Raw genomic sequence first — 26,744 nt, 5'->3', positions numbered from 1 at the left:
GTGGTGTATATGGACTTCAGTAAGGCATTTGATAAGGTTCCCCATAGTAGGCTCATTCAGAAGGTCAGGAGGAATGGGATATAGGGGAACTTAGCTGCTTGGATACAGCACTGGCTGGCCAACAGAAGACAGCGAGTGGTAGTAGAAGGATAACATTCTGCCTGGAAGTCAGTGGTGAGTGGGGTTCCACAGGGCTCTGTCCTTGGGCCTCTACTGTTTGTAATTTTTATTAATGACTTGGATGAGGGGATTGAAGGATAGGTCAGCAAGTTTGCAGACGACACAAAGGTCGGAGGTGTCGTTGACAGTATAGAGGGCTGTTGTAGGCTGCAGCGGGACCTTGACAGGATGCAGAGATGGGCTGAGAGGTGGCAGATGGAGTTCAACCTGGATAAATGCGAGGTGATGCATTTTGGAAGGTCGAATTTGAAAGCTGAGTACAGGATTAAGGATAGGATTCTTGGCAGTGTGGAGGAACAAAAGGATCTTGGTGTGCAGATACATCGATCCCTTAAAATGGCCACCCAAGTGGACAGGGTTGTTAAGAAAGCATATGGTGTTTTGGCTTTCATTAACAGGGGGATTGAGTTTAAGATCTTGTTGCAGCTCTATAAAACTTTGGTTAGACCGCACTTGGAATACTGTGTCCAGTTCTGGTCGCCCTATTATAGGAAAGATGTGGATGCTTTGGAGAGGGTTCAGAGGAGGTTTACCAGGATGCTGCCTGGACTGGAGCGCTTATCTTATGAAGAGAGGTTGACTGAGCTCGGTCTCTTTTCATTGGAGAAAAGGAGGAGGAGAGGGGACCTAATTGAGGTATACAAGATAATGAGAGGCATAGATAGAGTTGATAGCCAGAGACTATTTCCCAGGGCAGAAAAGGCTAACACGAGGGGTCATAGTTTTAAGCTGGTTGGAGGAAAGTATAGAGGGGATGTCAGAGGCGGGTTCTTTACACAGAGAGTTGTGAGAGCATGGAATGCGTTGCCAGCAGCAGTTGTGGAAGCAAGGTCATTGGGGTCATTTAAGAGACTGCTGGACATGCATATGGTCACAGAAATTTGAGGGTGCATACATGAGGATCAATGGTCGGCACAACATTGTGGGCTGAAGGGCCTGTTCTGTGCTGTACTGTTCTATGTTCTATATTGGCCATTTCCTCACTATCACAAGGTCAAAATCATGAAACTCCGCTCCTAACAGCACCACGTCTGCATCCACACAAGGATTGCAGTGGTTCAAGGTGTTCACCTATCACCACTTCCCCAAGTGGCAATGTGTGATGGATCACAAATGCCTTTGATGTCCATATCCTGTGAAAGTAGGAGTAAAAGAAAATGCAGCATCCTTCATGGTTATTGTAGCTCATTGACATCCACAAATTTGTTAAATCAAGATATTAATTTTTTTCCCCCACTCATGGCCAGTGAACTGTAAGGCAAGGATCAGGAGCTCTCTAACTGGGAACCAGTGTGGTTCCATTTTCTACAACACTGTTGGAATATCATTTTCTATGACACTGGGACCAACCAGTGAACAGCCATGAAAGACAAAAACACATACCACAGAATAAGTGACCTCATATGGAATGGGGCTGGCAATCCAACTTGCAACCAACGTTGGACGTCATGAAGTGTAGAACAGCAGACAACAGGTTTAAAACATGATGCATTCTATTTATTATTTACAGAGTCAGCAGCACGGCAAGGATTTAAAACACATTACGTTGAGAACCACTGCAAAGGTCAACTGATGAGAGAAGTCCTCTATTCATCTTCAAACAGCAAATGGTCAAAGGAGTCACAGGTTGATTAAAACAACGCATAGCTCCGTGTATGTCATCCGATGTATTTACGGGATTAATGTCCATTTACTGGCAAAACAGTACCTGTGGTAGTCTGCAGGTGAGGTTCAGGAGTCTCTGTTTTATTACAGCCTGCTAGTCAGGGAGGGACATCTCATTTTATTGTCACTACCAACAGCTGGGAGTTAACAGTTTAGCTGCTCCAAAGAGTCTAATACACTGCAGTTAGTATAACGGCTCTAGGATGGTGTCCAAGTCTGATCTATCCTCTCTCCTGCAACTCTCAGTTATTTCTCTTAATGAGGCTACTAACAACCATGCAAGAACAAGAAACACCCCTTGGTGGGGCAGGAAACACTTTAAAATGGCAGATGTAGGAGGGTATCTGGGGTGATGGCTGGCTCCCAGCTCCAAAATAAAAGTAAAGTTTTACAATTAAATACGGAAGTTGCACCAAGGTGTTAATCAATGTTATAGTGGTAGTGTAGGATTGAAATGAGAACTTTTTTTAAAAAGGCACTTACTTCCGGGTGCAATCATCTTCCTCCAACGGCCGGGGTCAGAGAAGCAGGGAAACATGGTTTTAGAATGGAACAAGGGAGAGAACTGGCTAATGCAGGAACTGAAAACTGGGAGAAGAATTGCTAGTACAACTCAAATTAGGCTGGGAGGTCAAATTTCTGAGAACACCGGTTTTATGAACAGTGTCAGTGTGTGCTGCAACAGCTTTGGCACAATACATTGCAGCAGTTTTTTTTTGTAATTTCTTTTATGGAGGCTTCAGTTGGATTGTACGGTTGGAAGGAATATCTGGGGCAGATGCAGCCTTGGGTTAGCATATTAATTCAGTGTAGCACGGAACTGTCAGCCTTGGTTGTGTATCCTGGAATGGGGGCTCTATTCAAAACCTTTTGTGGGGAAGACTGTAATACAGACTGAGTAAAGATTTAGAGTGGAGTGCTTTGACTCTTTTGTTCTCAAGTCTTTTGTTTTCACAGCCCCAATCTAAATGAGCTATAACTCAATGTGACAGTGCAACCCTCTCAAACTTTCCTGTACACTAGGACTGACACACCGTCCAATAAGGTCCTCACTACAGTGAGCTCATATTCCACTCTCAGACAGCATTAGAGACGGTGCAACCATCCTGAATTTAGTACCATGTACAGCTCTGGCTGTGACTGTAGAATTGTTTTCAAAGTAAACAAGCAGAAAGTTTTTGGCACTCCTTTATAAACTGCTAGCACCTTCTGAGGAAGGGACCAGCTTAACATTGTGTGATGATACACTGGGATAGAATGGCAAAACCCCAATACTTGACACTCTTAGCCCCCCAACCCCACCACAAATCCTGGACTACCATCTCACTATCCCTCACCGAATCAGGTGAATAGTCAGCCAGTAAATGATGAGGGGTTGAAATGCGGCAACAGCCAGGGTGACGTACATCCGTAGTTGATTCCTGGAGCTATGGCTGGTAACTCCATCTGAGGTGGAGGACAGGACTTTCATTCTCAAGGACCGGACCTGTGCAGGGGGGTAAGGTGGGAAGGGAAAGAAAGAGTGACAGTGAGAGCGCGTGCGATGTGGTACCATCAGTCTTCAGAGAGAACAGTTCAACAAGCATGGAGAGATGCTGGTGGATGAGGGAGGAGACAGTGAGTAAATTTAAAACTCATCTGTGCAAACACGTTATTAAATTGCTGAATAAAAGAGATATGTTGTTGGAGCTTTTTGTCTTGTGCTCACCAGGACAGAATCGCAAGAGTGTAAAATTTCCAAGGGAACAATAATTCATACTGCATGAAGAAAGGATGCCACAGAGAACGCACAAGGGAACTGGTGTCCACCATGGATTTGTTTAAGTCAAAAAAGATGCAAAGCCTGGACGTGTTCATTTTGTCTTTACAGAACGGGCCCCTGCATATGAATGTCTGTAGCTTCTAGCAAGTGAAAGCTACATTGAAAGCCTGAAAGAAATCTCAAATTGGTGTTAGCTTAATTCTAAAACATTTAAGATCATTTAGTAAGTGCTGTCAATCACAGAACTACATCTAATATCAGACATTAGGTCCTAAGCACTGCAAACTGTTAGTTGAGCATGGTCACTGAAAAGCCAAAAAGTTGTGCTTCCTAAATTCATACATCATAGATAGGAGCAGGAGGCAGCCATTTGGACCTTCGAGCCTGCTCCACCATTCATCATAATCATGGCTGATCATCAAACTCAATAGCCTAATCCTGTTTTCTTCCCATAACCTTTGATCCCAATCGCGTCATGTGCTACATCTAGCCACCTAAATCGTCGATTGGATTATCCCCAAATCCACTCTCTTGCCTTTCTCCCCCTATCACTCTCAATTCCCTCACCTGTTTAAAAATCTACCTGAGTCTTGAATATACGTAACAACCCAGCCTTGCCTGCTCTCTGTGGTAAAGGATGTTTCACGAGCATCAAAAAAGAAATTCGTCTTTATTTCTGCTTTAGCTGGGTGACGTCTTACTCTGAGATTATGTTCTCTAGATTTTGGGCTGCCACACAAAGGGATACAATCTCTCCATAAACTCCCTGACAAGCCCCCTATGAGTCTTGTACTTTTCAATATAATTATCTCTCAGTCTTGTAAACTGAGAGGCAGGAGTGCATAAAGGAGTCACTTACCAGGAAGAACATGATGGCGCAGGACGTCCAAGCCAATGCCACGTAGTAGCCATCTCGCCCAAACAATAAGCCACTTAGGATAGTGATTATCATCCTGAGGGAGAGAGGAAAAGGAAGCGACTGCCTTACCACAAGATGAAGAATGACCAGAAATTAAATATCACAGTGATACTATCTGAAATCAAGAGGTTAGAGTCTGTATTATCAAGCCCAACCTACTCTATCTGTCCTCACAAAACAATCCTTCCATACCTAGGATCAACCTATTGAATCTTGGACAATATCCAACCCCAGCGTATCCTTCTTTATATAAGGGCCCAACATTTATTACGGTATTCCAGAAGTGTTCTAATTAGTGTCATGTATAACTTTAGCAAGACTTCCCTGTTACTATATTCCATTCCCTTTGAAATACAGGCCAACATTCATTTTGCATTCCCTGTTTCCTGCCGAACTTGGATGCTAGCTTTTTGTGATACACACATGATGGCTCCCAAATGCTGCAGCTTTCTGAGTCTTTCGCTATTTAAATAATGTTCAACTCCCTTTCTTTTCTTCCTGTCACCTCACATCCAGTCTGCCAAGTTTTTGTTCACTCACCCAATCTGCCCACCATCCCCAGCAGACTGTATGTGCGTCATCCTTAGTACTTGTCTTTTGTATTCATTTTTGTTTACATTTTGTTTTTTACATTTACAAACTTGGCAATGATGCATGCATTTTCTTCCCCCATGTCACTAATATATATTATAAATAATGGCGGCTGCAGAACTGATCCCTGTGCACAAGTTACAGGATGCCATGCTGAAAATGACCCCCATTTCCCAACATGCTGTGTTCAATTAGTGAGCATTTCTTCTACCTACACCAATACACTGTCTCCAGCGCCATGGGCTCTTATCTAATTAAGTTTCCTAATGTGTCATGCCTTATCAAACATCTTCTAATTCAAATACATCAAATTTACTTCTTTCCTTTCATTTGTTCTGCTTGTTACCTCCTCCAAGCATGATTTCCCTTGCACAGTGCTATTACACTGACCGCCTATCATCATAACTGTTTGCAGGAGTTAACACAATGGAGCAGGCCCTCATCAACACTTACCCCACATACTTATATCCACTGTAGGCAATAAGATCAAATGTAGTGAGGTCTGTATGTACTGATATCAAGTAGAGTGCGAGGACAAGGGCTAAAACCTCAATAATAATCCATACCAGAGCAGTACTGGCACACATTCCTAGTACCTCAGGAGAAAACCTGAAACACAAATATACATTCCCCATTACCAGATAAACACATCACTACAAAATATAGCATCAGAGATAATGGAATCTCCAGCATCTGCAGTTCCCAAGATAATAAAATGTGAGGCTGGATGAACACAGCAGGCCAAGCAGCATCTCAGGAGCACAAAAGCTGACGTTTCGGGCCTAGACCCTTCATCAGAGAGGGGGATGGGGGGAGGGAACTGGAATAAATAGGGAGAGAGGGGGAGGCGGACCAAAGATGGAGAGTAAAGAAGATAGGTGGAGAGAGTGTAGGTGGGGAGGTAGGGAGGGGATAGGTCAGTCCAGGGAAGACGGACAGGTCAAGGAGGTGGGATGAGGTTAGTAGGTAGCGGGGGGTGCGGCTTGGGGTGGGAGGAAGGGATGGGTGAGAGGAAGAACCGGTTAGGGAGGCAGAGACAGGTTGGACTGGTTTTGGGATGCAGTGGGTGGGGGGGAAGAGCTGGGCTGGTTGTGTGGTGCAGTGGGGGGAGGGGGTGAACTGGGCTGGTTTAGGGATGCAGTAGGGGAAGGGGAGATTTTGAAACTGGTGAAGTCCACATTGATACCATATGGCTGCAGGGTTCCCAGGCGGAATATGAGTTGCTGTTCCTGCAACCTTCGGGTGGCATCATTGTGGCAGTGCAGGAGGCCCATGATGGACATGTCATCAAGAGAATGGGACGGGGAGTGGAAATGGTTTGCGACTGGGAGGTGCAGTTGTTTGTTGCGAACTGAGCGGAGGTGTTCTGCAAAGCGGTCCCCAAGCCTCCGCTTGGTTTCCTCAATGTAGAGGAAGCCGCACCGGGTACAGTGGATGCAGTATACCACATTGGCAGATGTGCAGGTGAACCTCTGCTTAATGTGGAATGTCATCTTGGGGCCTGGGATGGGGGTGAGGGAGGAGGTGTGGGGACAAGTGTAGCATTTCCTGCGGTTGCAGGGGAAGGTGCCGGGTGTGGTGGGGTTGGAGGGCAGTGTGGAGCGAACAAGGGAGTCACGGAGAGAGTGGTCTCTCCGGAAAGCAGACAGGGGAGGGGATGGAAAAATGTCTTGGGTGGTGGGGTCGGATTGTAAATGGCGGAAGTGTCGGAGGATAACGCGTTGTATCCGGAGGTTGGTAGGGTGGTGTGTGAGAACGAGGGGGATCCTCTTGGGGCGGTTGTGGCGGGGGCGGGGTGTGAGGGATGTGTCGCGGGAAATGCGGGAGACGCGGTCAAGGGCGTTCTCGATCACCGTGGGGGGAAAGTTGCGGTCCTTAAAGAACTTGGACATCTGGGATGTGCGGGAGTGGAATGTCTTATCGTGGGAGCAGATGCGGCGGAGGCGGAGGAATTGGGAATAGGGGATGGAATTTTTGCAGGAGGGTGGGTGGGAGGAGGTGTATTCTAGGTAGCTGTGGGAGTCGGTGGGCTTGAAATGGACATCAGTTACAAGCTGGTTGCCTGAGATGGAGACTGAGAGGTCCAGGAAGGTGAGGGATGTGCTGGAGATGGCCCAGGTGAACTGAAGGTTGGGGTGGAAGGTGTTGGTGAAGTGGATGAACTCCCCAGAGGAGCTCGAACAGTTCATCCACTTCACCAACACCTTCCACCCCAACCTTCAGTTCACCTGGGCCATCTCCAGCACATCCCTCACCTTCCTGGGCCTCTCAATCTCCATCTCAGGCAACCAGCTTGTAACTGATGTCCATTTCAAGCCCACCGACTCCCACAGCTACCTAGAATACACCTCCTCCCACCCACCCTCCTGCAAAAATTCCATCCCCTATTCCCAATTCCTCCGCCTCCGCCGCATCTGCTCCCACGATAAGACATTCCACTCCCGCACATCCCAGATGTCCAAGTTCTTTAAGGACCGCAACTTTCCCCCCACGGTGATCGAGAACGCCCTTGACCGCGTCTCCCGCATTTCCCGCGACACATCCCTCACACCCCGCCCCCGCCACAACCGCCCCAAGAGGATCCCCCTCGTTCTCACACACCACCCTACCAACCTCCGGATACAACGCGTTATCCTCCGACACTTCCGCCATTTACAAACCGACCCCACTACCCAAGACATTTTTCCATCCCCTCCCCTGTCTGCTTTCCGGAGAGACCACTCTCTCCGTGACTCCCTTGTTCGCTCCACACTGCCCTCCAACCCCACCACACCCGGCAACTTCCCCTGCAACCGCAGGAAATGCTACACTTGTCCCCACACCTCCTCCCTCACCCCCATCCCAGGCCCCAAGATGACATTCCACATTAAGCAGAGGTTCACCTGCACATCTGCCAATGTGGTATACTGCATCCACTGTACCCGGTGCGGCTTCCTCTACATTGGGGAAACCAAGCGGAGGCTTGGGGACTGCTTTGCAGAACACCTCCGCTCAGTTCGCAACAAACAACTGCACCTCCCAGTCGCAAACCATTTCCACTCCCCCTCCCATTCTCTTGATGACATGTCCATCATGGGCCTCCTGCACTGCCACAATGATGCCACCCGAAGGTTGCAGGAACAGCAACTCATATTCCGCCTGGGAACCCTGCAGCCATATGGTATCAATGTGGACTTCACCAGTTTCAAAATCTCCCCTTCCCCTACTGCATCCCTAAACCAGCCCAGTTCATCCCCTCCCCCCACTGCACCACACAACCAGCCCAGCTCTTCCCCCCCACCCAATGCATCCCAAAACCAGTCCAACCTGTCTCTGCCTCCCTAACCGGTTCTTCCTCTCACCCATCCCTTCCTCCCACCCCAAGCCGCACCCCCAGCTACCTACTAACCTCATCCCACCTCCTTGACCTGTCCGTCTTCCCTGGACTGACCTATCCCCTACCTCCCCACCTACACTCTCTCCACCTATCTTCTTTACTCTCCATCTTCGGTCCGCCTCCCCCTCTCTCCCTATTTATTCCAGTTCCCTCCCCCCATCCCCCTCTCTGATGAAGGGTCTAGGCCCGAAACGTCAGCTTTTGTGCTCCTGAGATGCTGCTTGGCCTGCTGTGTTCATCCAGCCTCACATTTTATTAACTACAAAATATAGCATTCACTCCTGTGTGCATAAGTGCAACAGGCCCAAGCCCCATCCCATTTACCCAATGGTTCAAATCCTTTCCCAGTAACTCCCATTGCACACAATTTCAATGGACCCAAACACCTTCCTATTCACACACCTTCCCTCTCTGTGAATTTGCATAATAAATGTTGATAATGTTTAATAGAAACCACTAAATACTAGAGGAACTAGGTGGGACTGACAGTGGTGTAAGGGAAGTGAAGAGCTTCAGCATAATTTGGATAACATTGAGTGAGAGGGCATACGTGGAAGCTGGAGCATTCCATGGATAAATACAAAGTTGTCCATTCAGGTAAGAAAAACAAAAGTTTTTCTAGCTTCTCCTTATAGCTCAGACCCTCTAATCCAGACAGCATCCTGGTAAACCTCTTCTGCACCCTCTCCAAAACGCCCACATCCTTCCTGTAATGTGGCAACCAGAACTGAATGAATACTCTAAGTGTGGCCTAACCAAACCCTTATAAAGCTGCAACATCGCATCCTGCCTCTTGCAGTTAACTCCCCAACCAATAAAGGCAAGCATGCCATACGCCTTCTGTACCAGCCTACCTACTTGTGTGGCCACTTTCAGTGAGCTATTGAGTTAAACCCCAAGAACCCTCTGTCCATCAATGATGTTCAAGGTCTTGCCATTAACTTTTACACGTTACCTGAACAATTTATCTCCCAAGTGCAGCATCACACATGTACTGGGATTAAACTCCATCTGCAATTGATCTATACCCTGTTGTATCCTTTGACAACCCTCTACACTACCCACAACTCCACTGATCTTTGTATCATCTGCAAACTTACTAACTAACCATCTGCATTTTCATCCAAGTCATTTACACATATCACAAACAGCAGAAGTCCCAGTACAGATCCCTGTGAACAACACTAGTCATGGACCTCCAGCCAGAAAAACACCCCTCCACCACTACAGCCAGCCTTCTATGGTCAAGCCAATTCTGAATCCACACAGCCAAGTCACCGTAGATCCCACGCATCTTAATCTTCTGGATGAGCCCACCATGAGGGACCTTGCTGAAAGCCTTACTAAAATCCATGTAGACAACATCCACTGCTCTACCTTCATTAGATCCTTGAAAAATCCAATCAAGTTAGTAAGACATGGCGTTCCCTGCACAAAGCCATGTTGACTGTCCCTGATTAGGCCATGTTTTTCCAAATATGTGGAAACCCTATCCCTAAGAATTCTCTTCAATAGCTTCCCAAACAACTATAAGAGATGCCTAGATTATTCCTATTTCCCTTCTTGAACAGAGGAGCAACATTAATCACTCGCCAGTCCTCTTGGACCTCGCCAGTGACTAGTGAGGATACACACATCTTGGTCAAGGCCCCAGCAATCTCCTCTTGCCTCCCTCAATAACCTGGGGTAGATACCATCGGGCCCAGGGGACTTCTCCACCTTACTGCTCTCCAAGAGACCCAACTCCAACTCTTTCTCGATCTTGCCAAGAAAAGATATGCTTGCCATAGCGGAAGTGCAGTGAAGGTTTACCAGACTGATTCCTGGATTGAAGATTTCACATTTGAGGAGACAGCTGGTTAACTGGACCTATATTGATTGGAGTTTAAAAGAATTAGTGGGGATCTCACTGAAATGTATAAAATCCTGAGGGCTGGACACACTGGATCCAGGGATGGTATTCCCTTGGGGGTTGAGGGTTGGGGGATAAAGAGGCAGAAGAGGAGATCACAGACTCAGGATACACAGTAGGCCATTTCAGACTAAGGGGAAGAGAAGCGTCTTCACTCAGGAGGGAATGAACCAATGGAATTACCTACCACAGAAAGCTGTTAAGGCCATGTCACTCAATGTACATAAGATATAAATTTATAGAAGCCGTAAGGTATCAAGGGACAATGAAAGACAGCAAAATGTTGAGAGATTAACCATAGTTGAATTGAATGGTGCAGCAAGTTCATTGGGCCTACTCCTCCTTCTATTTTCTATGTTTGTAACACAACCAAAGAGGAGGCAGAACAGATCAGACACAAATGGACTGATAAATATCACTGAACCTTCTTCCTCAGGTGCACCACTATCTGAGCGAAGAAACCTCTTCTCATTTCAGTTCTTGAATGATCTACCCTTTATCCTGAGAACATAGCTCCTTGTTCTGGACACTGCAGCCAGAATGGGGTGGCATGGTGGTACAGTGCTTAGTACTGCTGCCTCACAGCGCCAGGGACCCAGGTTCAATTCCAGCCTCGGGCAACTTTCTGTGTGGAGTTTGCACATACTCCCTTGGACTGCTTGGGTTTCCTCCACATGCTCCGGTCTCCTCCCACAGTCCAAAGATGTGCAGGTTAGGTGGATGGGCCATGCTAAATTGCCTGTAGTGTTCAGGCAGGTGTAGATTAGGTGGATTATCAGGGAATGGGTCTGAGTGGGATGCACTGAGGTTCAGTGTGGACTTGTTGGGCCGAAGGGCTTGTTCCCACACTGTACGGATTTTATGATCCACTTGTCCAACTCCACCGACAGCACAGTGCTACACAATGCCGTCAGATGCAGTGCAACAGTGCTATCCACTGGCACATTCGCAACCAGCTCTTCACTCCCCATCCTGACCATAGAATTTAATGTCTTCCTATTGCAAACTCCTAATTCTTCCTCTTGTGTAGTCTTTTCCCTATGTCTGTGACTCACGTGTAGCCAACATCTTCCCAACACTGTAACCTTTTCACCACAGACTAATTCTGCTACACATCTATCCTGCGGCCAGATCATAGATCTTAGAAGATCATACAATCCCTACAGTGTGGAAACAGGCCATTCAGCCCAACTAGTTCACACCACCCCTCCAAAGAGCATTCCACCCCGACTCATTCCCCTACTCCTGATTTCCCCATGTCTAACCCACTAACCTAAACATCCCTGGACACTATAGGCAATTCAGCATTGCCAATCCACCCTAATCTGCACATCTTTGGACTGCGAGAGGAAACCAGAGCATCGGAAGAAACCCACACGGACACAGGGAGAATGTGCAAACTCCACACAAATAGTCGCCCAAGGGTGGAATTGATACCCAGGTCCTTGGCACTGTGAGGCAGAAGTGCTAACCACTGAGCAACTATGCCCGTGTCTCTGCTTCTTCCGTGAACAGAGACCCAACCATTCCCAATCTACTCTCGGCCTCCTCTGGCTAGCGGAACTGTACCCTGCAATGAACGACTTCTCCTTGGATTCGTTCTGCAACACCCTTAACTGAAAGGGGGGGGGGGGGAGGGGGGGGGTAGTGGAGTCAATGTGGATCTCAGCTATACTTTTTCTACCATGGAGCTTTTTGAAACCTGCACTAATACAGTCATACCTGGGACAGATACCTCCTATTTTTCCCCCCTCTAAGTACCCCCACTGACTGTATCTGTACTGCTTCTTGCTGGTTCAAACTAGAAAACTGTATCTCCGGTACTTCCCTTCCTCAACTTCACTATGTCCACGTTTGGAGGTGGGCCGTGCATCAATGCTCCCTCTAAGTTGTGTGGCCACTGGGAAGCCCTATGCGTGCCAGTACGCCAATGTATGTTTCTGTTTCCGGACGTTGCTGCTTCAGGAATACAAATAATCTTGATAGGAGAACTAATTGTATTTCAGATATACTAACCTCTGCTGGATGCCCAGTGCCACCCCAGCCAACAGGATGTATGTAATAAAAGCCATGGCTGAAATAGAAAACCAAAGACAGCAGTCAGCTCCTGAACAATAAATCTTTATTGCTGCAGTGCTGTTAACATACAACATCACAAAGTTCTTTACAGAAGGATTCCAAAACAAAGTACGGCATACAGCTACGCAAGGAGATAATCAGGATGATTCCCAAAAGTTTGGTTAATGAGGCAGCCTATAAAGAAATCTACGAGAAGGAGAGAGCTAGAGCAGTTTAGGCAGGAAATTCCAGAACTCCTGAGCCAGGTAGCAAGGCACGACTGCCAACAGTGGAGTTACAGAAATTGGAGATGCTCAAGAGAATAATTCAGTTGGTTACTCCAAATAGCACAATGGTGTAGTGTTGGATCACGTAGAACAAACTGTTCTCTGTGGACACTGAAGTACAAGTACAAGTCAGAACCACTACCGGGGGATTGGAATAGGGGGTCTCATTTCCACCCTACCAGAAGAGGGGTTGTTTACACACTGTGGCAGCTGGTCATTGGGCTTAGTGGAGGATGAGGGACACCACATCCTGAATCAAGTTAAATGCCACGCCACTGGACCAAAGTCAAAGAGTACAGGGGATTGCAACTCCAGCTCTCAATTTAAAATAAAGTATGTTTCTGTTGAACTGGCGTGATAATTGCAGCTCTAAGGCACTGGTACTGATAATGTGCTGGTATTGGATTTAGCAGTTTGTGAGTAATTGGAAGTCCGAGGAAGGGTCACCAGACCTGAAATGTTAACTCTGATTTTTCTTCATGGGTGCTGCCAGGCCTGCTGAGATTTTCCAGCAACTTCTATTTTTGTCTCTGATTTACAGCAGCCGCAGTTCTTTCTGTTCTGTCTTGGGCCTTCATGTATGGTTGATGTACGACATACATGAAAATTGATCTTTAACTACCAAGAGAGAGTTTTAGGATATTTCCTTTCAATAAATAATGAAAGCATAGTTGGGAGATGCACTTCAGAACAACATATCCCATTAAGTCTATTAGTGGGCAGAACAAGTAATGATGTTGTGACAGCTGACCTGATTTTGAGTCCCACTACCAATGACCTCTGTGTATACGTGAACTTTAAGAAAATATATTCAGGGGATGAGGATTTTTCTGCTTCAGACAGCATTTATTGACCCTCGAGAAGGCTGAGAACCCATTACAGTACCAAGGGAGCACTGCACTGTCAGAGGGGCCACATTTGAGTTGATGTCTCATCTGTACTTTCATAGCCCCATGGAATAGAAGGAGCAGCACAGGAGCCCTGCTGGTGTCCCAACTAGTATTTAGACTTGACAATAACTAATTAAAAAGAAAAACCATCTGGTCATTACCACATCGCTGCTTAACAGGATTTTCAGTATGCAGATTGGTTGCCATTTTGCCTACGTTGTAACACTTGCAAAGTGCTTAGGGAAGCATACAGATTGATAGAAGCACTGTATAAAAATTTGAATGTTATCACCCCAGACTGGAACCTGAAAAACCATGTTACGCACTCACTTGGAATGTACAGGTCGGGAGCATTCGCATGATAGTCCTCTCGTGGCGTCAGGCGTGAGTCAACACGGTAGCCAAGCTCCCAGTTCTAAGATGAGATGAAAAAGTTTCATTGAGAATCTCAGCCCTAGAGTTTTCAGTTCAAACTTCAAGTGGATACAATGGTTCAACTATAAATTTGTTGCTTTGCTGCCTGTCTTATTATTAACATTCTGTGCAGGTTATGTTGTGCACCTCCCTTGTTAAACTGTTCTAAACACTGGAACTCAAAGTAATAGCTCCATGCATGTCAAACAAATGGTAAGCCTCCTCAGGCCCAAGGTCTTGTAATCGAGTGGAACAGCTCAAAATATCTGGCACGAAAGCATGAAGAACACTGTACAAATTGTTCTGATCCTGATGAAAATCCTACAGTATTATACAAGAAACATCCTGCCAGCAGATTTAATGTACTCCATTCCCAGTTTTGCATTGTGTTTGGCTCAAACCCCAACTCACTTCACCTACTCCTGAGGGTATAATCTCTGCTGGCCCTGCAATGTAGTATCAAGGGAGTGCTGTGCTGTCACAGGTGCCATTTTTCAAACAATGCCTCGCCTGCCTTTAAGGCGGACAGGGACCCAGTTATTTGTTGAATTAATGTTTGCCAGTCCTTAAGCTCTAACTGGTTGTTGCATCTTTCCACACAAAAGAGATCAATGTTCTTCTGTGATGCACTTTGGGTCAATCCAAGATCACAAGTAGGTGTTCATTTAGAATTCCCAGAAAAGTGGACTAAGTCTGTGTATGCCTATCTCATATTGCTGTACTTTTCTCAACTCTACAATGAAATCTACAATTCTGCTAGTAGCCCCACGTTAATCACCAGTTTTATTTCGTCAAAAGACATAAAAACTACCTCGCTAGGTTGAATTTCCCTGTCCAGTGAAAAGACTACCTTTTTATTTCTATATTTGATTGTGGGCTGAAATAGGAAAAGGACTACTTTAAAAACCAAGTATGGAAGAGATTCCTGCACTTTTTAAAAAGCAAATTGATATTTATACCGCTGTTTGTTCCAGCAGTGGGGAGAAATTTAGTTGCAGACCAGGGATTGTATACAGGATGAGATTTGACTAGCAATAAGTAACTGATTGGTCTGTATAGTAATGACCGGTTGCCCATGACACAGGCAACCTGCCTGCCACATCTATGTAGTTGTTTCCCAGGCAGATGAACAGTTTGCGGGCATGAATAATAGGGTAAGAAATATTCAGACCTCTGGAAGAACGGTGGTGTCTTGTTCCTGGAGTAAAAAGAAATCTTAAGCCTGAAAGAGGTTGTGTGTGCGCACGTGTGCGTGCGCATGCGTGTGTAATTAAACTTCACAGACAGTTTGGGAGGAAACACACCATGGCCCATTTCAGAAAGGATACATAATAAAATTAAATTTTAAAAATTACCTTTTACAGACAAAAGGAATTCCATAAAATAATTCATCAGCTTTGAATAACAATAAATAACACTCTTGACTTAAACCTGAGAGTGTTAAGACTCATTTTTAAAAAAATGACTTTGCAAACAGAAGTTCGGGACACATACCATAGCCTTTTCACAAGTAAATCACTTTGATTAAGGAAAGAAGGTAAAGAAAACAAAGAGGTCAGTCTGACTCTCTACTCTGTCCATAACAATACCCCACAGAAACCCTCCTGAGCATTTCTGTACCTGGTGGGTATACGGGAACAGCAGCAACGCCAACTTCTTGGTAACATATCTGGTGTCAACTGTGAAGAAATATTTCAGCTTGTTGACTGACACAAACCTGTTCAGCTGTCACAAAGAAGAGAGAGAAACACAGTCAATCTGGTCTGAGCCTGCAAGGTTAAAATACCAGCATAATTCCCTGTGGCACTGCTTGTAACAGATGAGAAGCATTTACAGGACTGTGATGCTGATGTTATCTGACACACAGTCCAAATGGTGACTTGGTCCCACATCAAGTGGTTGAAAGTCAGCACCCTCTAAAGTGTCCAGGCAGGCCATTCCACAGCATCATTGCTATGAGATAAAATAAACATTTGTCAACACAGATGCTGCCAGACCCTGCTGAGCTTTTCCAGCAATTTCTGTTTTTGTTACTGATTTACAGCATCCGCAGTTCTTTTGAACACTTGTCGTGACAGCACAGACACAATCGACACATTCAGCATGATTCAACTTAGAAGGTTGCCAGTTGGTTCATTGTATCTATGCTAGTATCTATTTAGACCCATACCCGCTCTTTCCCCACAAGTCTGGCAAAGTTATCCAATTCTCTTTTTGAAAGTTAATGTTGAATTTACTTCCACCACCCTTCTTGACATCACGTTTCAGACCACGGTTTACTTTATCAAGAGTTTCTAATTTCACAGCAGTTCCCTTGCTAATTATCGTCAGTCTGAGTCCCTCTAGTTTTCCATTTTCTTGCCACTAGAAATAGTTTCTCTGTGCTTACGCCATCAAAAGCTCTCATAAGGGTATTCACAAACACCGTTTCTAGTTTCCTGGGTCCAAACCCAGCTTGACTCTCTATATAGCTGAATTTTTACATCCCAGGCATCTTCTACAAGGGATACCGAAGGTCCTGCTGTCAAGAAACTGAACTGGACCAGCATTATAAATATATTAGCTATGAAAGCAGGTAAAAGGCTGGGAATTCTGCAGCAATTATTCACCTCCTGACTCCTTAAAGTCTGTCCACCATCTACAAGGCACAAATCAGGACCATGATGAAATACCCAACTTTCCAACAATATTCAAAAAGCTCTACATTATCCAAGACAAAATAGCTCACTTAATTAGCATCCTAGCCACCATCTTCAACATCAACTGTCTCTCGCACCAACCAGCACAATCTATAAGATGTACTACAACCACAGGGTCCTTCAACAGCACTTATAACAAACTAGTATCCCTAAGAAGGGCAATGGCAACAAATTTTTGAGTTTATCTTTTAAGATTATGGTCATTGTTGGCTAAGCCAGCATTCATTGTCTATCAACGTTGGGGTCTGGAGTCACGACAGCCAGATTTCTTTCGCTAAAAAGGCATTAGCAAACTAGATGGACTTTTATGTCAATTTACAACGGTTACATGGTTGTTACTGGTCTAGATTTTTAATGAGTTCAAGTTTCACAAAGAGCCACGATGAGCTTTGAACCCAGAACATTAGCTCAGGGCTCTGGATTATAGCTGCAGTGTTAATACAACTATGCCACCATCTCCCCAAAAACGCATCACATACATGGAAACACAACCAACTGCAACTTACCTTCTGAACCACATATCGCGTCATAAGAAACGCACAGCACGGAAACAGAACCTTCAGTCCAACCCATCTGTGCCGACCAAATATCCTAAATTAGTCTATTCCCATTTCTCAGCGTTTGGCTCACACCCCTCTAAACCCTTCCAATTCATATACTCATCCAGATGCCTTTTAAATGTTGTAATTGTACCGGCTTCCTCCATTTCCTCTGGCAGCTCATTCCATATACGCACCACCCTCCGTGTGAAAAAGCTGATCCGTAAGTCCTGTTTAAATCTTGCCCTCCGCTCATTTTAAAATTATGCCCTCTAGAGATTTTAAATAGTTTTGGACTCACCTATTCTGGAAAAAGACCTTAGCTATTCACCCTCTCTACGCCCCTCGCGAATTTATAAACCTCTTACGTCAGCTCTCAGCCTCTGACACTATGGAGAACCCAACATATTCAGTATCTCGCTGTAGTTCAAACTTCCAACTTTGGCAACATCCTTGTAAATCTCTTCTGACCCCTTTCAAGTTTAACTTCTTTCCTATAGCATGGAGACCAGAATTGAATGCAGTATTCCCAAAGTGGCCTCACCAATATCCTGTACAACCGCACATAACATCCAAATTCCGATACTCAGTGCACTGCCCAATAAAGGCAAGCGTACCAAACACCTTCTTCATGACCCTGTCTACCTCTGACTCCACCTTCATGGAACTAATAACCAGCAGCCCTAGGTCCTTTGGTCAGCAATCCTCAAGACACCACCATTAACTGTACAAGTCTTGCACTGATTTGCCTTTCCAAAACACAACAACTCATTTATCTAAATTAAACTGCCACTCCTCAGCCCCGTTGGCCCATCTGATCAAGGTCCCATTGTACTCTGAGATAACAATGTTCACTGTCCACTAGACAACTAATTTTGGTGTCATCTGCAACATCAAAAGTTATTTTATGTGAAATAGAAATGTTTGCGATTGATTGGAAGCACAGATTTAATGTTAGATTAAAAGAGGAAACAGAAGATACGTATAAATGGGCATTTCTCAAAGTAGAGGCAAATTGTAAGTGGTGTTTCCCAAGGATCAGTGTTGAGAACATTGTTTCTTCTGATTTATATGAACAACTTGGATGTCAGTACTAAAGGCAAACTCTCTAATTTTGCACAAGGTACTATGCGAGAAAGGATAATGAATTGTAGGGAAGACACAGACAGACTTCAGATAGCCATTTCTAACCTAGCCAAATAGGCAGACACCTGGCAAATTAAATTTAATGCAAAAGAAATGATAGACACTGCACTTTGGTAGAAGAAATACACACAACGGTTCAACTTTGAGGGGTGTACAGGAACACAGGAACATCAGGGTTCATGTGCACGCATCTGAAGGTGGCCAGGCAAGCTGAAACAGTCGAAACTTAAAAGATCCTTGGGTTTATAAATGGATGCATAGAGAAGAAAAGAAAGAAAGTGATGCTGCACCTATGCATCATCCTGACTTGGAAAGATATTGACCATTCCTTCAGTCACCAGATCAAAATGCTGGAACTTTCTCCCTAATAACCCTGTAGGTGCCCACACATCATAATGACTGCAGTGGTTCAAGGCAGCAGTTCACCATCATCTTGGCAAGAGTATTTAGGAAGTGAATAGAAGTTAGCCAAGCCAGAAACACCCATTTGAATTAAGTTTTTTTAAAAAGGTGCTTCCATCTTTATCAACTAGGCTTTCAGGATCAGACAAGACCTTAGTTTTGGATCTAACATTGATGCAAAGCTCCCCTGCTTTCGAACTCTTCTGCCACTGTTCATCAAGTCAAAGACTCCATATGTCTACATTTTTTAAAAAGCAGCCACTTAACTTATTCCTGGGCAGTTTCAGATTTGAGAAAGGAATTTCAAAGACTCAAGTACAGAAACTATGATTGATCAAAGTGCAGCCACAGAGATTTTGTTTTTATAGAATCCCTACAGTGTGGAAACAGGCCCTTCGGCCCAACAAGTCCACACCGACACTCAGAACATCCCACCCAGACCCATCCCCCTATCACCCACCTAATCTACACATCCCTGAACACGACAGGCAATTTAGCATGGCGAATCCATCTCGCCTGCACACCTTTGGACTGTGGGAGGAAACCAGAGCAGCCAGAGGAAACGCACACAGACACAGGGAGATTGTGCAAACTCCACGCAGACAATCGCCTGAGGGCAAAATCGGACCCAGGCCCCTGTTGCTGTGAGGCAGCAGTGCTAACCACTGTGCCACCATGCTGCCCACAGATGTTTCCAATCATACAGGATAGCTAAACCAGGTGCCATCAATGCAAGACAGTCATTAAAGAATCTGATCAGGGTTTCAGGACAAACTTCTTTACTCTGATTGGGGGTGAATATAGAACCCAATAAAACGGGAAGTGGATGAGAGACTACAAATGTATTTAAGGGAGAAGTTGACAGTTGCTCAAGGATTTGTGGACAAGATGAGATGCATAGGGGTGTGAGGACAATCTAGTGAGAGGCCCCCTTCTGTGCTGTTGACATGATACAACATTAACGAGGTATTATTTTCTTAGGTTAGTTCCTGCATTTGATGCACCTTGAGCAAGATGCAAACGATTGATTAGCAAGCTGCATCTGCCCAATACATTGCTTGTTTTGACCAGTATAGCTACCAACATAGGAACTGATGTTTCCCCATTTGCATCACAGTTATGGCTGATGATCATGTTAAATATGGATGCATTACATAGTTGGAACTGCACCAGAGAGAGCAGTGTAATTTATAATCATTGACCGGGGCTGTGATAGCAATGGTTAAGCGCATGGCCAGCTATCTACCTACCTCTTTATGGACCATGTCTTTTCCTTGGCTGGCAATTGTTGTGCCATAAGTCATGGCAAAATCTGCTACTGGTTCACTGAGGAAGTTGTTGATTGGAAGCCCCACGTCGATTCCTTGGACTGTGTAGCTGGTGGACTGAGGGTGTTGCGAGGCGCTGGTGTCATCGAAAAGTTGGTTTGGGTCCATCATATTGGAGACGGGAGGCCGCCCTCTCTGTTTGGGAGCTAGGAAGTAAGTACAAAGGTCATCCTGGTCAGGGGTTGCAGGCTCACAAAAGAACTTCAAACAGACAAGACACCAGCCAAAAAAAAATCAAGGAACCGAGATACAAGTGTTATGGGAGGTCACAATTCAGCTTCCATATGCACATGTTCTATGTAAATCTCAATTCTACTTCATTCCTATCCACAGCTCCTCATGCAGAGTGCCAGACCTGGTGAACACATCAGGCATCGGGGTTAACCTGGAATCATGATCCCGGGATTTAGTTTGTACCAATGAAAAGAACAGCTTTGGGATATTCTCAGAGTCAAAATCGAATGAATTTTGTTTTATCATATACAGTCGCCTTCCAGGTTACAGTCTGTGATATTCTAATGATGTCAGCAAGCATAGTGCACTGCCATTCATAAAATTTTTGGATCGAGCTCTATGTCAGAGAGGGAGAATTCTACCAAAACCCCATCTGCTCCTGGACTTTGATAATGTAGCCAAAGTCTGTTAAAAGATACAGGAGATTATGCCCTACTATAACACTCAAAACCCATTCAGACAATTTACTTGGACACTGATTACCTTTAAATAAAACAGCGTTTAACATGAGCCATCAGATCAAAGCCCATCTCCTACTCCCCTCCAGAAAGAACGTCCACACTGATCGTTTCACAGCCTGAAAAATAACCTTTTGTGCTCTCAGATTGCTCTCCCTTCAGGGTGCTGTCTGGGCAACTTGAACTCATGTTATACTCAAACTGTACAAATAATGCTATGATCTGGAACCTACAGCCAAGTAAACAGGTGGAAGCATTCAAACACACAAATTAGGTGAATTAGACCACTTGGCCACTTCATGCCTTTGCTGCCAATTAGATCATGGCTGATCTGGGTGCGACCTCAACTCTCTATTCTTACCTATCCATGTTTTATAAGAGCGCAGACACAGAAGCTTTCTGCAACAGTAGGGTATTTGCCTCATTCAGTCTAGTCTGCCATTCAATATGATCATGGCTTAGCCTCTATCTCAACACCACACTCATGTTCTCCTAACACCCTTAAACACTGTCTAGAAACCTATTCCTTTCTTAAATATATTAAATTACTCACTCTGCACAGCCTTGCACAAGAGAATTCCTCAGGTGCACCACTGTCTGAGTGAAGAAACCTCTTCTCATTTTAGTCTGAAATGACCTATCCATTATCTGGAGAACATAACTCCTTGTTCTGGAGCCAGAATGGGGCAGCACGATGGCACAGTGGTTAGCACTGCTGCCTCACAGCCACAGGGTCCTGGGTTTCAGCCAACTGTGTGTGAAGTTTGCACGTTCTCCCTGTGTCTGTGTGGGTTTCCTCTGGGTGCTCCAGTTTCCTTCCACAGTCCAAAGATGTGCAGGCTAGGTGGATTGGCCACGCTAATTTGCCCGTAGTATTCAGGGATGTGTAGATTAGGTGGGTTATCGGGGGACGGGTCTGGGTGGGATGCTGCAAGGGTCAGTGTAGACTTGTTGGGCCGAAGGGCCTGTTTCCACACTGTAGGGGTTCTATGAATAAACATTGTCCTTGTACCAAATCTGATAAGCCTTCTCAGAATTTTGTACATTTGAATGACATCACCTCACAATCTTCTGAACTCCAGTGACCCAATTTCTCCTCATGAAACAAACCTGCCACCCATGGGGTCAGTCTGATGAATCTTCACTGCACATCCTCTATGGCAAGCATATTTGTTCTTTGGTAATGAGACCAAAACAGCTCGCACTACCTCTGGTGTGATCTTGCCAAGGCCTTGTGCAGCTGCAAAAATACATCCTTATTCTTCCAAACTGCATTCAATTTTCCTCCCTCCAATGCTCTCTGGGGATGAGAGTTCCAAAGAAAACATTCATCTTTCTCTCAACTGAGCAACCCTTCATTTTTAAACTGTGTTTCCTAGATCCAGTCTCTCCCAGGAGAGACAGCTTTTTAGAATGCACCTTGTCAATTTCCTTCAGGATCTTATTGTTTCGATAAACTCAATCTTCCGCAATAGACACAGGCTGAAAATTTCCTCAAAAGCTAACACCCACACCCCTCATCCCAAATATCAGTCAAGTAAGCCTTTTCCGAATGCTTTGAAACACATTTGCATCCTTTCTTAAATAAAGGAGCCCAAAACTGTGAAGCGTAACTTCACAGACCTCATCAACGCACTATAACTGCGCAAAACACCCCTATTTTAAATACTCCAACCCCCTTGAAATAAATTACATTCAACTTGTCTTGCTGATCACTGAGAAACATTGACACAAACATACTGAATGAGTCCCTCAAACCTGTTCCATCACATCTTCCATAGTGAAGACAAATGCAAAATATCTATTCAAGTCACCTGCCATCTACTTATTTTCCCTGAATGCTGCTGTACTGCATACTAACATCTTGCAATTTTATACAGGTTCAGTCGTCACTATCGAAAGGATACAACTGAAAAGACAAAATTATAAGGTCGGGTAAAGCACAACAGAAATGGGTCTAAGTAGTTAGCTCTTTCAAAAGAACCCAGCGCAGACTCAAGGGGCTTAAAACCCTCCTAGGTGTCTGATGATTTGGTTTTCTGTTGAATCCGCTGTAGCTCAGATAGGTTTGAGAAACAGATTTTGGAGTGACAAGTTCCAAAGGCTATTCTGGAGCTTAACCTGAGCACTATCAACTGGGAAGCCCCTTCAAGTCCTCAGGATTTTTTTACAAGTAGTGAGTGTGGCCTAATGGGAATATATCTAAGGCCCAACTCCTGCTCCAAAAAAAGCCAGAGAAAAGGATATTTTGTTTAGTAGACTCTGCAGTACAAACACTTTCCACGATACTCTGCCTCACTATTCAATCTCTCAATACCCTTGAACTCTCCCAGCACTTAGTCCAACTCCCACCACACTCTCCTTCGGGGGTCATGGCATATTTCAAGCTTCAAAATAGAGTCAGAGTGGAGGCAAAAAGAAATCTGAGAAGGACTACTATTGTTTCTGTACTACGTTACAGGTCTGACAGCTCTGCAGTTTATTGCAGTAGCACTCATTGCACAGTGACCTCCACAATGCAGACTCGAATGGCATTTCAATACAGGGCAGCAGTAGAAATGAGAGAATGCCAAATCATATAAAACACAGATGTGATGACAAGAACTGGTTGATAGAGGGAGGTGAAACTGTTGTTGACCACCCCACATTGCTCACTCTTGAACATGAAACACCTGTACACTCACCACCCAATATCAGATTCAAGATTAGAAATGGGATCCACTGCAAACCTAATCCCAATCACAACATGTCCCTTCATTAGTCTGCTGAAATCCGATCAGAGGAACTCAGAAAATTGGAACAATTCTGGATTTGATATTATAGACTTTGAGGTAACCACTTGTTTAAAGCAATTTTGAACTTTTCAGATGGCTCAAATTAAAAATAGATTTGTTGTCACTCCTAAATTCCCACTCAGACATGGAGCATCAAACTTAGAACAAAAACAAAGTTGCTGGAAAAGCTCATCGGGTCAGGCAGCATCTGTGGAGGAGAAAGAAAAAGTTAACGTTTCAGGTCCCATGAGCCTTCCTCAGAGCCTTCTGAAGAAGGGTCACCAGACCCAAAACGTTAACTCTTTTTTTCTCCTCCACAGATGCTGCCAGACCTGTTGAACGTTTCCAGCAACTTTGTTTTTGTTCCTGATTTACAGGATCCGCAGTTCTTTTGGTTCTTATCAAATTTAAAAACCCACATGGTCACTCACACCCATATTATCTGTATTGCCCATCACCCCCTCACACGTGGTCACTATTCCCAACCTCCAATTTCTCGCTCCAGCTCAGCAGCAATCCAAGTCCCTACCCTCTCACTTACTCGTAAAGTCTTCAATCTGACATATGAAACCCTCCACCCTCTCCCACCCCCTCCCCCTGCTCCACCCACCCAACAGGAGACCCCCACCCTCTCCCCTCCCTGCTCCACCACCCCTCTCCAGAGGAAGCCCCCATTCTCTCCTCTTCTCCCCCCTCTGTTCCTCCCCCGGAGAGGAACCACCACGCTCTGCCCTCCCTAAAACGTCCCTTTCGTTTCCCCTCCCACTAAAACGCCCTCTATGAAAATGCGAGATAACAAGGTGCAGAGCTGGATGAACACAGCAGGCCAAGCAGCATCAAAGATGCAGGAAAGCTGATGAAGGATCTAGGCCTGAAACGTCAGCTTTCCTGCTCCTCGAATGCTGCTTGGCCTGCTGTGTTCATGCAGCTCTAAACCTTGTTATCTCAGACTCTCCTGCCATCTCCATTAAAACGTGCCCACTTACGACCACACACACAAAATCCCTCTCGTCCCCCCCCACCCCACCCCTCAAAAGTACCTCCTCACGGTCCCCTTCTACCACTTCAAAATGCTCCCTCAGACCATCCCCCATCCAAATACCACTATGGGGGAGGGGGATATATTTACACAGACAGACACTTACGCTGCCGGTAGCTGATGTGCTGAGCCATGGCCGCCGACAATTCTGTTGTTGGAGAGAGGGGGGGGGGGGGTCGACCACACTTCTGCCTGTGTACGTGTCACTGTTAGTGTCCCCCTTACCCCCGAACGAGACCGCCGTACCCTCTCCACCGAACCCACTGCCGTTCCACGTCACCCGTCACCACGTCCCCGCCTCCGCCCGCGCTGCATCCCGGTTCCCCATTGGTCGGAAGCCCTGCCCATCAAAGGCCAGTCGCGGCAAGCACCAAGTTCGATTGGTCGGCGCGCGTGCGTTGTTGTTCCCCCCCTCCCCCGCTCCCTGCCGCCCCGACCTCCCCCGGTTTCGTCATCGGTGCCACGAAGTCAAGTCCAGGAGAGCAGGTAGGAGAGGGGACGGGCTCAGAGAATAATAAACAATACTTTACCTCATGATTTCTCATAAAACTTCCATTTGTCTCATTTTTTTCCCCTTCCCCGACATAAGAGCTAAACGGTTTTTATTTTTGGAAGAAGCAATTGCCTTGCAAAAGTTGGTCATCTAAAGGGGTTGTGACTGGATTTTTTTTGCCGTTTGGCCCCATGTGTGCAATTCTCTTTTTTAAGAAAGGGCGCATTTGTTTCTAATGAGAGCACTTTGAACCTAGCTTCATAATATGGGGCAAGTATTTGGAGAGGACTGCATTTCCATCAATTCCCACCTTACCCCTTATCTTTTTTCCTTTTGTTTTCTTTGCCTAATGCAATTTTGCAGCAGACTGCCTGCCTGGTTTGGTTGCTCTCTCCTCAGGATGTTGTGGACTTGAGTACCTTTGCTCCATGATTCCATGTACTTAGGAGAATGCTGCAGTGTCAGAGGTTTTTTTTCTGAACGTGACTTTAAATTATGACACTGTTCGGACACTTCAAGTGGTAGTAAAAAAAATCCTGTCGCCACAACTGGATGAAGAGGTAAAGTTGGGGGTGCCCCGGTCAAATATTTATGCCACAGCTTTGTTATGGACCAGACCAAACTCCCTCAAAACATATCAAGGAGATCGCCTAGACCCTAACTTATTTTTTTAAAGGCAAATGTAATGTGCTGTGATCCAATGGTTAAACTACTCTGCTTTAAACAAAGCACACTTTATTCTTACACCACAGTTAAAATACAAACAAAAGGGAGAAGAACTGGCATAACTTTAACTCTATTGAAATATTTAACAAAGGAATATATTATTTAACCAACAATCATCAACTATTCCAATATAGCGGCATGACATAAACACCTTTGACAAAGGCAAATTCAGCAAAACAGATGGTCTGTCACGCTATCTCATCCAGGAGAAAGGAACACTGAATCAAACATGCTAGCAATTAAGAAAGAATTCACACTTTTAGCTGCGGCAGAGAGAGTTGTAATCTATCAGCTTCAAGCCCCAACTTTAACTGAAAGCAAAACTGAAGTCTTGGGTCTGTAAGAGCCTGACTCCACCCCTTTATGTTTTTAGAAAAACATGCAGGTAGCTCAAAGCAGTTTATTCACTGCTTCTGAAGCAGACGTTCTATCTCCAGGGTGATAACACCATTCTGCAAAAGAAACAGCACAGAACAAATCCTTCTTAAAGGTACAGCACCATCATAACTAATCACAAAAATGTCTAATCATTATTACAGTACTGTTTACCGGCTTGCTGTGCACAAATTGTCTCTCCTATTTACGACATTACAGTGGAAGCTACAATTTTTAACCACACATAGAATCCCTACAGTATGAAATCAGGGCAGTTGGCCCATCAAGTCCACAGTGAACCTCCAAAGAGCATCCCAGCACACACGACCAGTCCACCTAACCTGGGAGGAAATTAGAGCACCCAGAGTAAACCCAAGCACGGTGAATGCGCAAACTCCACACACAGTAATCCAGTGGTGAAATTGAACCTGGACCCTGGCACTGTGAGGCAGCAGTGCTAATGACTCAGCTACCATG

At 45.2% G+C, this 26,744-nt stretch overlaps 2 protein-coding genes across 2 annotated transcripts in view; one reads left to right on the top strand and one right to left on the bottom strand.

The window, feature by feature from the left end:
- Nucleotides 1–1,655: 1,655 nt before the first annotated feature.
- yif1a (Yip1 interacting factor homolog A (S. cerevisiae)) lies at nt 1,656–24,962 on the bottom strand. Its single transcript, XM_048525226.2, has 8 exons — nt 24,780–24,962; nt 20,091–20,314; nt 15,675–15,779; nt 13,971–14,055; nt 12,422–12,479; nt 5,571–5,726; nt 4,467–4,560; nt 1,656–3,331 (listed from the first exon to the last, which is right to left on the bottom strand). Exons 1-8 carry the CDS (start codon nt 24,805–24,807, stop codon nt 3,179–3,181), a joined length of 903 nt encoding a protein of 300 aa, XP_048381183.1. The 5' UTR covers nt 24,808–24,962; the 3' UTR covers nt 1,656–3,178.
- Nucleotides 24,963–25,081: 119 nt separating this feature from the next.
- Nucleotides 25,082–26,744, top strand: part of LOC125449397 (transmembrane protein 151B-like) — a 97,821-nt gene continuing 96,158 nt past the window's right edge. The window contains exons 1-2 of the mRNA XM_059641631.1: nt 25,082–25,159; nt 26,266–26,382. The gene's annotated coding sequence lies outside the window, so the exon portion shown is untranslated. The remainder of the gene's footprint in view (nt 25,160–26,265; nt 26,383–26,744) is intronic.

The sequence above is a fragment of the Stegostoma tigrinum genome, chromosome 42 (genome assembly GCF_030684315.1).
Source record: "Stegostoma tigrinum isolate sSteTig4 chromosome 42, sSteTig4.hap1, whole genome shotgun sequence".
Lineage (NCBI taxonomy): Eukaryota > Metazoa > Chordata > Chondrichthyes > Orectolobiformes > Stegostomatidae > Stegostoma > Stegostoma tigrinum.
This window is presented reverse-complemented; position numbering and strand designations above follow the sequence as displayed.

Coding starts and splice junctions, on each gene's coding strand:
- yif1a (XM_048525226.2), bottom strand. CDS start 24,807: ATGGCTCAGCACATCAGCTACCGGCAGC. Junction 4,561..5,570: donor AGTGGATATAAGTATGTGGG/GTAAGTGTTGAT, acceptor TCTCTCCCTCAG/GATGATAATCACTATCCTAA. Junction 3,332..4,466: donor GCGCCATCATGTTCTTCCTG/GTAAGTGACTCC, acceptor CCCCCTGCACAG/GTCCGGTCCTTGAGAATGAA.